The sequence below is a fragment of the Orycteropus afer genome, unplaced genomic scaffold (genome assembly GCF_000298275.1).
Source record: "Orycteropus afer afer isolate SDZICR_OR568_19922 unplaced genomic scaffold, OryAfe1.0 scaffold00114, whole genome shotgun sequence".
Taxonomy (NCBI): Eukaryota; Metazoa; Chordata; class Mammalia; order Tubulidentata; family Orycteropodidae; genus Orycteropus; species Orycteropus afer.
This window is the reverse complement of record NW_006921701.1, coordinates 2,587,174-2,603,362: the sequence shown is the minus strand read 5'-3', so window position 1 is coordinate 2,603,362 and position 16,189 is coordinate 2,587,174. Positions and strand designations below refer to the sequence as shown.

The 16,189-nt window shown below is 42.2% G+C and overlaps 1 protein-coding gene across 1 annotated transcript in view; it reads right to left on the bottom strand.

Moving 5' to 3' along the window:
- The window catches only part of ARHGAP31 (Rho GTPase activating protein 31), a 173,365-nt gene that overhangs the window by 15,634 nt on the left and 141,542 nt on the right, over positions 1-16,189 (bottom strand). Inside the window, exons 9-11 of the mRNA XM_007943864.1 lie at positions 14,400-14,462; positions 7,408-7,983; positions 2,916-3,193 (exon numbers count right to left, since the gene is read on the bottom strand). Of these exons, the coding sequence (XP_007942055.1) occupies positions 2,916-3,193; positions 7,408-7,983; positions 14,400-14,462 (917 nt within the window). The remainder of the gene's footprint in view (positions 1-2,915; positions 3,194-7,407; positions 7,984-14,399; positions 14,463-16,189) is intronic.

Genomic DNA, 16,189 nt, shown 5'->3' with positions numbered 1-16,189 from the left:
CAGACATCCATTAATCATCGGAACATGGAATGTACGAAGTATGAATCTAGGAAAATTGGAAGTTGTCAAAAAGGAAATGGAACGCATAAAGAAATTATCTGCTTCATAGGATGGTTACTTTATGCTTGTCTTATCTTTCCCAATGGACTGTGAACCCCTTGAGGTCAAGAATTGTTCTTTATTCATTTCTGATTCTTCACGGTCAAATGGTACCTGGTATACTGTGAGCAGTTGGTCAACTCAATAAAGGGCTTGTTGCATTGAAATGGATTAATTGTTTTGCTTTGAATTATTTCCTTTGGATAAACATCGAAGAGTAGAATTACTTGGCCAAGAAGCTGGGCTATTTTTGATTATTCGATTCTACCACATTGTATTTATCTGGGCATATGTTTACTTTGCCTATTAGCCTTGCTCCCCTCCAGGGCAGGGATAGTCTTTTACTCATCTGTCTACTCACCTCAGCACCCACATTTATTGAACTCTTGCTAAGAAGTTAATACTAAGAAATCATTATATTTAAATGACTAAATGAACATCTAAACACCTCTCCACTCCATTCTCTACCATCTTGAAGTGTATGTTTTTGCTCAGGCCAGAAGCCTACGAGGTGTCTTTGACTCTCCCTTGCTCTTTAATCCTTATCCAATCCTTCACCAAATTCTGTTTCTGCCTTCTAAGTAGCCCTTAAACCCCCTTCATTTCTATCCCATTACTCTCACCCTGATCCACTTTTTTTTTTTTTTTAAACCACTTAGTAACTGGTGGCACAGTGGCTAAACACTTGGCTGCTAACTGAGAGATGCCCAGTTCAAATTCACCAGCCACTCTGCAGGAGAATAATGTGGCAATCTGCTTCTGTAAAGACTACAGCCTTGAAAATACCATAGGGCAGTTCTATTCTGTTCCATAAGGTTGCTGTGAGTTAGAACTGACTTCACAGCAATTTTTTTTTTTTTTTTAATTTTAGCCCATTGGCATCCCTTCCTCCTCTCTTGCTCTTCTCCAAGCCATTCTCCTCCCAGAATACAGTGACTTTGAAGACAAAACTCTGAACATATTAGACAATAGGAATATTGTCCTTAGGTTAAGCCTCAAATTCCTTCCGTGTCGTCCTGCCTAACGTGGCTCCTGCTTTCATCTGAGCCTCATTTTTTTCCAGGCCAGTTGTCCTGGGCTTGTTCTTGTTCCTCAAATGTTTCGTGCTCTTTCCCACCTCAGATTCATGACACATCTTATTTCTCTGCCTGAAAGACTCCCCCTTCAAACTTCACTCCCTACCCTTTTCTCCTGACTAATGTCTTAACCTAAATGTCTACTCTTCAGAGAAGCCTTCCTTGACCCTTGGGGCATCCCTTCTCCCTCTGAATAGGTTAGGGCCCCCTTTCCTATGCTCTCACAGCACTCCCTACTTCCACAAACCAAACTAACCAAGCCAGTTGCCATAGAGTAGATTCTGATTCATGGCAACCCAATCTGTGTCAGAGCAGAACTACGCTCCACAGGGTTTTCAAGGCTGTGGCCTTTCCGAGTCAGATCTCCAGGCCTTTCTTTTGAGGAACCTCTGGGTGGGTTTGAACCACCAACATTTCAATTAGTAGTTGAGTGCTTAACCGTTTGTGCCATCCAGGGACTCTTCTGTACTTCAGTATCACCCTACAAATTACTTGTAATGGCTCTTTCCCCTATTAGACTTTCAGCTCTAAGAAGGCAGAGAGTGTGACAGTCTTGTTCACTGTGGATATCCCATTGCTCAGTAAGTGCCTGGTGCAAGGTAGGTGTTTATCACATATTTTTAAGTGAATGAATGAACTGCATGTCTTTAGATGTTCCCATGATTCCACTGTTTATCTGCTTCTCAAAGCAATGCCATTCACTCGTGTTCTTCCAGAATTCAATACACATAAAAGTGTCTTCACCCCCTCATCCCTTCCCTTCAACAAATATAAATGTGTCTCACCAGAACCCTTACTCAGCCCTCCTGAGACCACCATGTACTCCAGGACTGCCCTAACTCCCAGAACATGGTCATTTTATACACATTCTGGAAACCGAGTTTTTGGAAACAACTTATAAGGCAAAGAGATTTCTTTTCCCTTTTGGCATCTTCGGGTCCCAAACTGCCTTCCAAGTACAGGATTCTTTCCTGAAAATCTCTGGAAAACCCCTTCACATCTTCATCTTATTCAAAGACATCCTATAAAACCTTCTTGGACAAGTACAACTCTAAAAAGAGGATAAGGTTTAGTCAATTCTGGCATCAGATTTTAACTTCTCCAGAAGCGATAGAGAAAGGAATGGATCCTGGCAATTTCTCAGAAGTTTTTATAAACAAGACAACTATCCATCGAGGATGTCTGGAACAAGAGGGTTGGCCCCAGTGAACGGTCATAATGTTTGAGACTGGAATAGGACAAGGAAGTTTTGTGTCACTTCTGGAACTGGATGCCATTATATGCCACTCATTCACTGCCATTGAACTGATTCCAACTCATAGTGACCTCCATTGGGTTTCCAAGGCTGTAAATCTTTATAGAAGCAGACTACCTTGTCTTTCTTCCATGGAATGGCTGGTGGGTTTGAATCACCGACCTTTTGGTTAGCAGCCAAATGTCTTAACCACTATACCACCAGAGCTTCTTATTACATTCCAAAGACATGTTATTGGTTTATAGTGACTTCAGGTCAGAAATATTTAGAGTTTATTCCTAGGGAATCTGAGCTGGATGATTCCTCTGAAAAGTCCATGGCAAAAATCCCAGACCAGATTAGAAGGTTGTCTCCTAAAGTCCCTTTGGCAGAAACTGTTTTGTTCTTAAAAAAAAAGAAAAAAAAAGACTACTTTAAGCTGTACCAAGAGCCCTTGGGAAAAACAAGAATGTACCTGGTTAGACCAGGCAGCGAGTCCACCTTACCATTTCATGGAGAAACATGGCCTCAGCTCTGACTCTCGGGTTCTCCTGCAGAGCACTGGGCTCCAGCTGGCCAGCCTCTTGACCCTCTTCCACCACCTTCTCTGGATCCAGCCTTTTCTCTAATTCATTTGATTGTTGACAGCCCAGGGAGATTTCCAAGGGTTTCTTCTCCAGTTGGATGCCTGACTCCAGGAAAAGGCCTTTGCTGCATTCCACTGGTCCCGCTGCTTCAGGTGCTAGTGTGGCATCCTCAGGAGCTGTCTTCTTAGGTGTAGAAGCTGCAATGAGGATGGGAGTTATCAGTTGAAGGAGACTTCATTGCAAGAGAGACCATTCCCAGCACTGTTACTGTCATGGACCAGACATGCTTTGCAAGGATGGAAAGAGTTCCCTTTCCTCTTAGCAATGTCCTGTCTTCAGATCCCAGAGTCACACACTATCAGAACTGGGACAGATCTTGAAGATTACTTTGTCCAGTGGTGCTCAATCAGGAGCCCTCCTCCCCCATAGGATATGTGGCAAGTCTGTAGACAGTTTTGGCTGTCATGACTGGGGGTTGGGGAGAGAAGGGTAGTGCTATATAGGGATCTAGTGGGTAGAGGCCATGGATGCTGCTACATAGCCTATAATGCACAGAATGGACCCACACAACAAAGTATTATCTGGCCCCAAATGTCAATAATTCTGAGGTTGAGAAACCCTGCTATAGTCCAAACTTTCACTTCACAGATAAAGAAACTTGAGATCATGAGAAGTCAAGCTTGGTGCCCAAGAACACTCAGATTTGCTATTCACACCAAGGTGTAAAGATATATGATGATTATGATTGACTGCTTCCTGTGTGACCCCTCCCAAGGGTTATCTCACTTCAGTTTGTATGTATTTGTATATATTTGAGTAATTAAGCTCTGATTTTACACATCTAACAAGGTCTGGAAGAGGCATCCTGATCTGGTCTCCATTGCCTTACATGAAGGGAGGCCCTATTTCACTGTGTGAGATGTTTTCCAGTGTGGATTAAAGACTAAGTACCTATAATAGTGCTTGGCACACAGCAGATCTGCAATAAATGTTATTATTATTTGCACTGGAATTAAACCTGGGTTCAAATTCTAGTTTCTCATTGAATTTTGTAATCTTAGTCCAAAGGCATAATAACACATGCTTTGCAGGGCTGTTGTGAGATAATGGAGACAAGCATCTAGTTCAGTGTCTGATATGCACTAAATGCTCAGAAGAGTTTATTGGTTGAAAAGCCAGTGTCACTGGTTACTCTGCTGCCTTAACTCCAAGGTGTTTCAACCTGAAGCCAGCCTGAAACTCGGCCAGATTCAGTGATAGTATCCTGATGTTTGTGCTAATAATGCCTCCTAATCAACAACGGTGCTGTTCCCCTTTGCCCATCAATAGTAGGCTTGCTGTGTGAAGTTTAATTTTATTTCTAAATACGCAAAATATTTAGAGTTCAAAAGCTGAGATTATATTTAAAAAAATATTTTAAGAGGGGTTCTACTTTCATCCCTGTTGTTTCCACAATTTCTCACCATCCCATATAGATAACCATTTTTATTAATTTCTGGTTTATTCTTCCCAAGTTTATTTTTGAAAATATAAGCAGTTAGTTACACTGCATATATCATTATTTCCCACCTTTATTACATAAAATATAACAGATGATACATACTGTTCTATGCTTTGCATTTTTTCACTTAACAGCACATCTTGAAATCCATGCCATATTAGTATACAGAGAATGTTGTGAATTAAAATTTATGTCCTCAAATATGTGTTGGAATCTTAACACCTATACATGTGGATGTAATATTGTTTGGATATAGAGTTGTCTTTGTTATGTTAATTAGACCATACCTAAGTATTTTTTTTTTTTTAAAAAAAAAAAACCTCATTGCCATCAAGCCAATTCTGACTCACAGTGACCCCCTTTGGGTTTCCGAGGCAGTAAATCTTTATGGAAGTAGATTGCCCAGTCCTCCTTCTGCGGAGTGGCTGGTGTGTTTGAACCGCTAACCTTCTGGTTAGCAGTCAAATGACTTAGGCACTACGCCACCAGAGCTCTAAATACCTTAAGTATGGTGGGTTCTAAATCTTAATTACTTCTGAATTCTAAGAAGGGCAGATTAGACATAGAGGTACACATACATGGGGGAAGACAGACACCATGTGAAGGCTGTCTTCCCTCTACTCTTTCCTGCAGGGCCACAAAATGAGCAAAAACCCAAATAATGCCTTGTTTGGAGAATGGCTGTGGGCTGATGTGGGTGTAGCAGGATAAGGGATGGGGGAGGATCTACAAAAGAGAGAGACCCTGAGCCCAAGGAGTCATTGGGAGACAGTCCATTAATTTTTGCCTTTCTCTGTAATGAAGAATATTGTGTGCCACTGAATTGATTCTGACTCATAGCGACTCATAGGACAGAGTAGAACTGCCCTAAAACGTTTCTCTAAGGTTGTAATTTTTATGAAAGCAGACTGCCACCTCTCTCTCTCACAGAGTAGCTGGTGAGTTTGAACTGTCAGCCTTCCCATTAGCAGCCAAGCACTTAACCACTGTGCCACCCAGTCTATTAAATTGGCCTGGGAGAGACACTAATGGAGGTGCCAGCCTACATCGCTGGATTAGTAGGGCCATTGGGGCAGTTGAGGATACTGCATCTAGAACCAAAGGTCAAAGGGAGATGCCAAAAGGTTCAGGAACAACAGGTCTCCTCACCCTTCTCTCTGATGGGATTAACTTAAAGTTTCTTTTCTCCCTTTATAATCATTCCAAATGGTGAACTTGATCTTCCTTAATAAATTATTTTGTTTTTCTTTCTTTTGTGCAGTAGCAGTGAGTAAAAAGAAAAACAATTAAAGGCAGGAAAGGGGAGGGAAAAAGGACTAATATATACTGAACATCTGCTCTGAGCCAGACCATGGGTAGGCATGCTGGCCACCCTCCCATTCAATCCTCCCCACAGCTCTTGAGATAGGAACTACTCCTGCTTTGCAGATGAGCAGTGGACTCAGAGACATCAGTTAACTGCCCACTTTCACGCTTTCAGGATCCGAATCAAGTCAGCTGGGATCCAAAACATATACACTTCCCACATCTGCTGCTTCTCAGCCCAGAATGGCCCTCTCCTGCTTCTTCTGCATGGAGAAATCCTATCCATTTATCAAGATCCAACACAAACGTCTCTTCTTCTGAGAAATCTTCCTGAAATCCTCTTGAGGACTGCCTCTCATCCATACCCTTGCAGTCTTTTCTGAATGGCTCTTTCTTGATATTTCAGGCATCTAAACCTTCCCTCATTCCGAAAAGCCCAAGGAGCACTTCAGTCCATTTCTTGAGCTCATTGGGGGCAGGGATCATGTCTTAACAATCTTTGTACCTCTTTGTGGAGGGTTTTGCCTATAGTAAACCTGTGATAGAGCATGACTGAGTGCTTAAAAGCATGGGTTTTAAAATTCAAATTCAAATTCTGGTTTTTCCGCTTCCTTGCTAAGTCACTGGGCAAGTTACTTATCCTCTCTAAGTAAATGAGGATGATAATAACAACAACCTAGACGTCGTGATTTGTTGTGAGGAGAAAAGAGATAATACATACAGAACACTTAGGACAGTGACTGACAGGTGCTCAAAAAAGTTAGTTATTATTAATAGTTATTATTAATTGAAAAATAACTGGAAATCATAATTTGCATTTGCATTTGTTGGTTTGTCTGCCAGCCATACTTTCTTTGGGTTCTCCTTACTTCCATTCCATGGGGCTCACGTTTCATTGAATTCTTCCTCATTCCAGAGATGATCCAGAAACTTAAGATGCCCCAATCTTAGTAAATTACTAGCTTGGCAAGAGTGATTGGTCCAAGGCTGGGCAAGTGACTCAAGTAGGCCCAATCAGAGTCCTCCCTGCCTTTGATAAAGGAAATTGGGAGGAAGATGTACTCTTCATTGCTAAGTTTGCTAGGCTAAGGCTGTGGTCAGCCATGTTCTCTGCATATATGAGGTAGAAGTTAAGGATGAGTGAATGGAGAGAGACTGAGTTGAGAGAAGACAGAGATAAGAGCTGAGTCTCCAATTCCAGCTCTAAAGCTCTCAATTATATCCTGTGAGCTTTCCCTCCTACCTCCTCACTAGGTGAGTGAACAAAATAATGACTGATAACATTTACTGAGTACTTACTATGTATTAGACACCGTTCTGTAAGTATTCATTAATTTAATATTTGCAACAAACTTGTGAAGAAGGTAAGATTAATTGACATCATTATTTACATTTTACAGATTAAGAAACTGAGGCACAGACTCCTGTTAACTGGCAGAAGATCATACAGAAAAATGGCCAATCCTGGGTTTGTACTCAGCTAGTCTGGCTCCAGAGCCTACATCCTAACCACTTCCTTACACTGCCTTGCAAACTCAGTTTAAGTACATTTAGGTCTGGTTTTGATCTCTTATAATGGAAAGAGACCCTCTTTCCCTACTTTACCTGTCAAAGCCTCAGCTCCCAGTAGCTTCTCTTCTTCAGGCCATCCTCCACTCTCTGACCCCTGGAAAGAAAACTCTTCCAGGCTGGAAAGAGACTGCAGCTCCTTAGGGGGTGTTCTGCATGGCGTGCTATTGGTGCTGATGACAGCTGACACCCGGAGTGGTACGGATACAGCAAAGGGCTCGGAGATGTTCAGGGCTTTGCGCTGGTGGCGGGGCGAAGGCTCCATCTGGAAGAGGCTGCTGGTGAAGACAGATTTGCTGGAGCTGTCATTGGAGGTATAGAACATCCCCAGCATCTTTGGGGCTGTTTGCTCACTCTCAGGATCCTCGATAGGCCGGAACACCTTCAGCTGCTCAGGTGGGGGCCGGATCTGAGCACCCTGGAGCTGGCTTCGGTCACCGCTCACTTCAAAACCCCCTTCCGCCCCGGCAGGCATCCCCTCATTGCCCCATTCGCCCTCCTGCTTGCTGAGGTCACACGAGCTACCAGTGCCACTCGAGTGCATTTTCGCTGCTGGAATGAAAAATCCACCAGTGGTAACTGTTCGATTGAAATTTCCTTTGGTTTCTTTTCCTAATAAGAAGAATAAGCACATGGTCAGCAGCCTGGAAGCACACAAAACTGCACAGCCTTCTTTTTAAGGGCAGACACACAGCATTTGAATATTCAGAAGGCATACCAAACCAAAAAACCAAACACTGCTATCAAGTTGAACCTGACTCATAGCAACTCCTCCTTGGGTTTCTGAGGGGGTATCACTATGGAAGCAGATTGCCCAACCTTCCTTCCAAGGAGTGGCTGGTGGGTTTGAACCGCCAGCCTTCTTGTAAGTAGTCAAATGCCTTAGGCACTACACCACCAGCGCTCCCTTCAGAAGGCACAGCAATTTAGATAACAGCATTATCATTGTTGTTGGTTGTCACCCATTCCCATGCGTTACAACCCTATGTGTGCAGAGTAGAACTGCTCCATAGAGTTTTCAAGGCTGTGGCCTTCTGGAAGCAGATCAGTAGGCCTATCTTCTGAGGAACCTCTGGGTGGGTTCGAACCATCAATCTTTTGGCTGGTAGTCAAGCACTTAACCATTTGCGCCACCCAGAGATTCTTAATAAGGGCACAATCATTCTAATAAAGGTAGATACATGTCATTCAGTTAACAAGAGAGGAAGTGTTTTCTCCTAGGGATGGTGCCGTGATAGGACCATTTGCTGTTGTACCAGATGGAATCAGTTTTAAACTTTGCAGGTAGAGCAGTTTCCAAAAGAAATCTGCTGCTAAGGTTGCTGAATAGAGCTGTCATTTGCAAAACATTAAATGTAGATCATGAAGTAATAAAAAGATAGATGGGAGATTCTGATGTTTGCTCAAAATGATGGAGGGGGAAAAAAAAGGGCAACACATCAGAATTGTGTTTTAGTTTTAAGTCTTTTTGGCAGATGGATCCAGACAGAGGTTTGATTTTTCAGCAAGGAAACAAATGCCATTCTTAGGTAGACATTTTTTCCCCCTTCCCTCAGGCTTCCTCCTGCTGATTCAGAGGATGAGAGACTAGAAGTGTGAATTAACTAAATGTTAGAAAGCATTTTTGTGAGGAGTGAGTTCTTCACTGACTTAGAAGTGATGGCAAAGGAGAAAAGTCTTTATGGGAAATAAAGAAGCTGGGAGATAATAAGTGAATTGCCAGGGATCTGGAAAGTAGTTTTCTACTAAATACTAAGTATTATGCTGGGCATTTTATGTAGTGTTACATTTAATTCATAATTCAAAAATGGTTGCAACAGCACATTGACAGGGAACTGCCAGAAATTCAATCTGAATTCAGAAGAGGACATGGAACTAGGGATATAATTTCTGATGTCAGATGGATCTTGGCTGAAAGCAAAGAATACCAGAAATATATTTACTTGTGTTTTATTGACTGTGCAAAGGCATTCAACTGTGTAGATCATAAATAATTAAGGATAACATTGTAGAGAATGGGAATTCCAGAATACTTAATTGTGCTCATGGGAACCTGTACATAGACTAAGAGGCTGTCGTTCAAACAGAACAAGGGGATACTGTGTGATGCAAAATCCAGAAGAATGTGCATCAGGGTTATCCTTTCACCATACTTATTCATTCTGTGTGCTGAGCAAATAATACAAGCACCTGGGCTATATGAAGAACATGGCATCAGGGTTAGAGGAAAACTCATTAACAATTTGCTATATGCAGATGACAACCTTGCTTGCTGAAAGTGAAGAGGACTTGAAGTGTTTACTGATGAAGATCAAAGACTATAGCCCTTCATAGTCTAAAGGATTAATGGATCATGAGAACCTATATGACCCTGAAACTAGAACTAGATGGTGCCCAGCTGCCACTACCAACCACTCAGAAAAGGATCAAAATTGGAGATCCTGGATAAAGTGAAATAAAAATACAGAACAAAATTTTTTAACAAGACCAGGATTACTCCTGGGCCTGGAATTTAACTCACTCCCATGGCTTAACTTTCAGCCAAATAATAAATAGGCCTACGAGGTGAACAACTAAACCAAGGAAATGCACTCCTTGGAAAAATCAACCATGGGAAATCAGAAGGGCAGCACTTACACAGGAGAGAAAACTAGGGAGCCAGGAATGCATAGGTGGGAAGGACACAGGGATAAGGTGGCTACAGGGAGGAACTGGGAGTAAAGCTGTTCCACTGTAGGGATTATAATCAGTGTAACAAAACAAAATGTTTATGAACAAGTGAATATAAAAAGAATCTGCTTTGTAAAATTTCACCCAAATCACAATAAAAACTAAAAAAAAACCCCAAAAAACAAAAAAATACAGCCTTCAATATGGTTTGTACCTCAACATAAAGAAAATAAAAATCCTCACACCCAGACTGATAAGCAACATCACAATAAATGGAAAAAGACTGAAGTTGTCAAGGATTTCATTTTACATGGATCCACTATCAACACCCGTGTAAGCAGCAGTGAAGAAATCAGACAATGTAGTGCATTGTGCAAATTGCTGCAAATGACCTCTGTAAAGTGTTTAAGAGCAAAGACATCACTTTGAAGACTAAGGTGCATCTGACCCAAGCCATGGTATTTTCAATTGCCTCATATGCATGCAAATGCTGGAAAATGAACAAGGAAGACCACAGAAGAATTGATGCATCTGAATTGTGGTGTTGTCAAAGACTAGTGAATGTACCATGGATACAATGAATGAACAAATCTGTCTTGGAGGAAGTACAGCTGGAATGCTCCCCAAGGACTTTCTCTCTCATAGTTTGGTCATGTTGTTAGAAGGGACCAGTCCCTGAAGAAGGATATCATGCTTGGTAAAGCAAAGGGTTAGCACAAATAGGGAAGACCCTCAACGAGATGTACTGACACCGTGGCTGTGACTATGGGCTCACACACTGCAATGACTGTGAGGATGGTGCAGAACTGGCCAGTGTTTCATTTTTTTGTGCACAGGGTAACTATGGGTCAAAATTGACTTGATGGCACCAAACAACATGTTTAATTCTTACACCTACCCTATCACTAAGTGTAATTATCTCTTTTACCATGTGAGGAGTCTCAGGCTCAGAGAGATTAGGTGACCTGTCCGGCATTCACAGAAATAGTAACCTAGATTTTAAAGTATCAAATCTTGACAATCTTGGCAGGGAGATTCAAATCCAAAGCAAATGGATGAATATAAAGATGGGAGAAAATGTTCAAAGTATCAAGTCAGCTTAAAAAGATATCACTGATTATTAGTTTGGAATTTTTTTATCTAAGTTGCTTTAAAGATTTTCTGTATTGAAGGACAAATATTGTATTAGTTCATTATTGTAAAAAGTCAAGGAAAGGTTTATATATGGAAGGAAACTTTCTTTGCTGGTTAACAGGAGTGGGAAGGGAGGGGAGAGAACACTGCTAGATAGGTGGAGACAAGTATTGACTTGGGTGAAGGGAAAGGCAATGCACAAAATGTGAGAGATCAACATAGTGGCACTGAAGAAGAGGAAGACATAGAAAGATACATGGGAGGTACAGAAAACAAAGATGAATTCTTATTCATGTTCAGTACTGTGTTGTCAGTGATGGCAAGCATTGCTCTGTGGGTGGGTAGATGGGTGGACAGGTTGAATGATCAAGTATGTCTATGCAGGGGGGAGTGTGCCCAGGACCATGTATAGGGTTAGCAGACAATCTTTCTACATGCGTATTATGGTGGTATAGTGCCTAAGGCATTTGACTGCTAACCAGAAGGCTGGCAGTTCAAACCTACCAGCCTCTCCTCAGAAGGAAGATAGGGCAATCTATTTCTATAGTGACACTGCCTTGGAAACCCAAGGTGGAGTTACTTTAAGTTGGATCCAACTCGACGGCAGTGAGAATTTAGAATATAAGAATGTCCAGGTGTATAGTTTGGAAGGAAGATGGGGCAATCTACTTCCGTAGTGATACTGCCTCGGAAACCCAAGGAGGGGTCGTTATGAGTCGGGTCTGACTCAACGGCACATAAAAACAATAACAACAGTTGTATAGTAGAGCTGGCAAGGGGCAAAGTTGTGGTGGCTTCTTGGCCACAGCCAACTGCCCTGAGAGAGTGAGTAGTTGGACCTGAGGGCATGGGACCATGGTTGCAGAGGCATCAACCTCAATTGGCATAACATACTACAGAAAAACACTGTTCTACATTCTACTTTAGTGAGTAGTGACTGGGATCTTAAAAGCTTGCAAGAGGCCATCTAGATGCAAAATGGGTCTCTCCTCGTCCAGGGCAAAGAAAAATGAAGACAACCCAAGACACATGGAAACAATTAATCCAAGGGACTGCTAGACCATGTGATCATCAGCATATATGACCATAAAAAATCTCAAAACCCACTGCCATCGAGTTGGTCCCTATCATAGCGACCCCTCCTTGGGTTTCCAAGGCAGTATCTCTACAGAAGCAGAGCATACAACCTTCCTTCTGAGGAATGGCTGGTGGGTTTGAACCACCAACCTCTGGTTAGCAGTCAAATGCCTCAGGCACTATGCCACCAGAGCTCCCACATGACCATGAGATCAGAAGAATTAGATGGTGCCCAGCTACCACTGTCAACCACTCAGAGGGGTGTGGTAGTTAAGTTTGTGTGTCAACTTGACTAGGCCTGGTTGAGTGGCTGGGAAGCTCATGATGAGACTCATAATCAACTCCATGGTGGAATCTACTGTGAGCAACTGAGTAGCTGTCTTTGGGTGGGTGGTCTGCTTCATGTGTATAAGAAATAGCTTTGGGAATGGTCTCTAGCTTATGGTATGCTTGAACCCTGCATGTAGCTGTGTTGTTGTTCAGCAGCCTGCCATGCTCTGTTGACCTTGGGACTTACAATGGACTTGAGTTAATGGTCTGCCATGTGGTTTGGTAACATCAGGGCTGTGCCATTTTATTTTTCCACCTTGGGCTTGTTAGCCTCAGCAGCCAGTAACTGCCTAAGTGAAGAGATGCCTCTAGCTTCAGTGGGCTGGGAGCAAGAGGCAGAGCTGAAACCTTCAGCCCCTAGAGCCTGGCACTTCAAACTCGGACTTCCAGCCTCCCGAACTGTAAGAGAATAAACTCCTGTTTGTTAAGGCCATCCCATTTGTGGTATATTCTTGTCACAGCGGCATTAGGTAACCACAACAAGGGGGACTGATGAAATAGAGGCTGAATAGAGTGGGAGAACAATGTGGAACAAAATTCAAAATCATTAAGGAAAAAAAAGACTAGGTTTGCTGGTCTAAGAGCCTGGTGAGACTCCTGAGACTATGGCCTGTAGCTACCCGTCAGGTCTGGAACTAATATCACGCCTGTGGCTTCCAGCCAAGCAACAGACAGGCATATGGGGTGACCATTTACATCAGGTAGATACACTCCTTGGAACGATCAATTGTGGGAGAAAAGAAGGGCAGTGTTTGCACAGGGAGACAGCTTGTGGGGGCGGGAGGGAAGGACACAGGGAAAGAGGTAACTTCGGGAAGAAAGTGGGAAGAGACCTGTTACACTGTGGGGAATTGCTGTCAATGTCATGAGACAAAATATGTATGAACTGCTGTATGAAAAATGAATTTGCTCTGTAAACTTTTACCCAAATCACAATAAAAATTAAAAAAAGAAGAAATGAATACCTTAGATAAATGTATATTAATTTTAAAAAAGATTTTCTATATTATTTCAGGCCACTTCATTTATTAAAGAGAAAAATGTCTCATATTAAAAGGGTTGGGAAGTCATGGCATAACCATGGGGGAGTTCCAGTAGTTTGTCAGGGAAGCCCTTTGCCTTGTAACTTGTAATGGTACTTGTTGGTCACTCAACAAAAATAGAAGTGAGAGGTACAGGCAAGTTAGTCCTTAAGGTTACACCTATGAGAACACAATGTGGTAGGGTGCCGTTTTGGTGATAGGTGTCACTTCACGTGCAAATCTACATACATCTTACTTCAACAAAGGATGTCATTGTTTACAAGTATCTGGTACATAGCTGGTGCTCAAGCTATGTTTACTGATAAATGAACGAATGAATTTACCAATCCAAAATGCTGACTTGACAAGCATGATGAAACTAATGCCTACAGAACATCCAGATTCAAGACACATAAGCATCTAGGCACAGACAGAATCATGAGTTATAAACCAATGCTTGGTTCTTCCTTTATGACCAAAGAGAAGGCTCTTCTGCCCTAGTTTTCGAATGCTGATGCTTTACCTGGTTCAGGTTTGAATGCAAAGTACCTGTGTTCTCCATTTGTGGCCAGCTAAGGGGAAATCTTTTCTGGGGCCAGCCCTGAGGTAGAGCAGGGAAGGTTATGCAAGGCCCACGTGAACGCCTTGAGTTCAGGAAGGGTCAGGGAAGGACTTGGGACTGGTGGATTGTACGTGATTGTAACTTGGGATGACAGACATAGCAGTTAATAAAGGCAAGTCTGAGTATGAGTTCCAATTCCACAGCCAGTTCAGAGACTAATTGTAAAATCTCACCTTCCACAGGCACTGAGCACAATGAGTCCATGCTTTTTGCTGGTCGGATAGTAGCCTTCTCCACTAAAGGGAAAAGAAAAATATCACTGATGAATTCATATCAAGAGGACGTATTCAGAATACTAGATCAGACTGTAAGTACACATGAGAAATTTTTTTAGAAAAGTTTTTCAAGTATTTATAATTTGCACCCTTGGAAAACATTTTCCCACCCCATGCTAGATGTCCCTACATTCTTAAAGGACTATCTTTATAAAAACAGAGCATTTGTAGATCAAAGTTTTATTAACATATTACAGATAAAGCTGAATAGCAATTTTGTCAAGTGGCTATTGACAAATGAGCCCAATTTTGTTGAACAGAAAAGTATTCAACAGTGACTCTATGGGAGGAATCCCTGGGGCTCCAGGCAAATCCTTCCTGTTGTCATCAGGGCAGAAAACAGGATTCTTGGCTGTGGGTCACATTTCTCAGCCCTCAGGAATTGGTATAATAGGTAAGAAGGCCCAGGGGAACCACAATTATCTTTCTCTGTAGGTGCATCTCTGTTCCTCAATGTCTGCAGAATGGTTGCTCCACCAATGATCTCACTCACCAACCTCTCCCTGGAGCAGATCCCAACCAAACCTTCACTGAGCAGGCTACCATGTGCCTGCTGTACTCTATGCATATTTGTAAGTTGCCTTGGCAGGGTTTTGGAAGGGTGTGAGGTTATTCGAATAAGTAAAAATCTATTACCCCAGGCATAGTGTTAGATAATTTCAGAAGTATGTTTTCTTGTCAGGGGGCTGCAGTGGCTGGAAGGGGTTTCTTTCTGGGTCAAGCTTGCTAGGAGGGGGAAGACAGCAGTTTGGAAGTTGAGAAGAAGCCCCAGGAGTTGTAGGCTTTAAGGCAACTCTGGATTCAGAAAGATCTGAGTTTGAATCTCAGCTCTGCCATTTTGGGCTGTGTGACCTTAGACAAGCAGCTTAACTTCAATAAGCTTCAAGTTTCTCATGCGCAAGTGAGGAAAAATAGGGCTGTTGTGAGGATTAAATGAGTAATGTATGTAAAGTATTTAATAAGTGCTCAATAAAAAGTAACTATTGTTTATTGTTGTTGTTATTCAGGATCAATCAGGGCTCAGCAACAAAGGTATATAGAAGAGATGGTTCTACAAGAAGCAGTCAGAGTTGGCTCTAACCCAAATTGGGCAGTAACTCACAGCTGTTTTGTTCCTCTTTCAAAAACCAGAGCAGTATTGCCGTCAAGTCAATTCCAATTTATGGCGACTCCATGTGTGGCAGAGTAGAGCTGGGCTCCATGGGGTTTTCAATGGCTGTGATCTTTCAGAAGCATAGTCAGCCTTTCCTCTGAGATGCCTTGCACTGATTTGAATGACCAACTTTTCAGTTAGTAGCTGAGCCCCTTTTTTTACTCCTTGTACCAAATCCTGTTCCTTCTGGGGAAGCTCTGAATTAGCCCCCTGACCTTCCCAGCTTTGGGCTTATTTCTGACTGGGGGCTGTTGTGGAAGGACACAGCCTCTTCATGCAAACTTGTGGAGATGGCAGAGATTGCCTTCAAACCTCCTTAATTCCATTAAGCCAACATTCTTATCCTTGGAAGTCTGCTATTTTCACAAGTTTACAAACTGTGCTTTCTGAGTCTCGGCATACAATTATCATTGGGGCCAAGAAAAAAATATATATATTTTTTTAATTAGGATTTGGGTGAAGATTTACAGAGTAAATTCACTTTTCATACAGCAGTTCACATATACTTTGTCTCATGTCATTGACCAAAATTTAC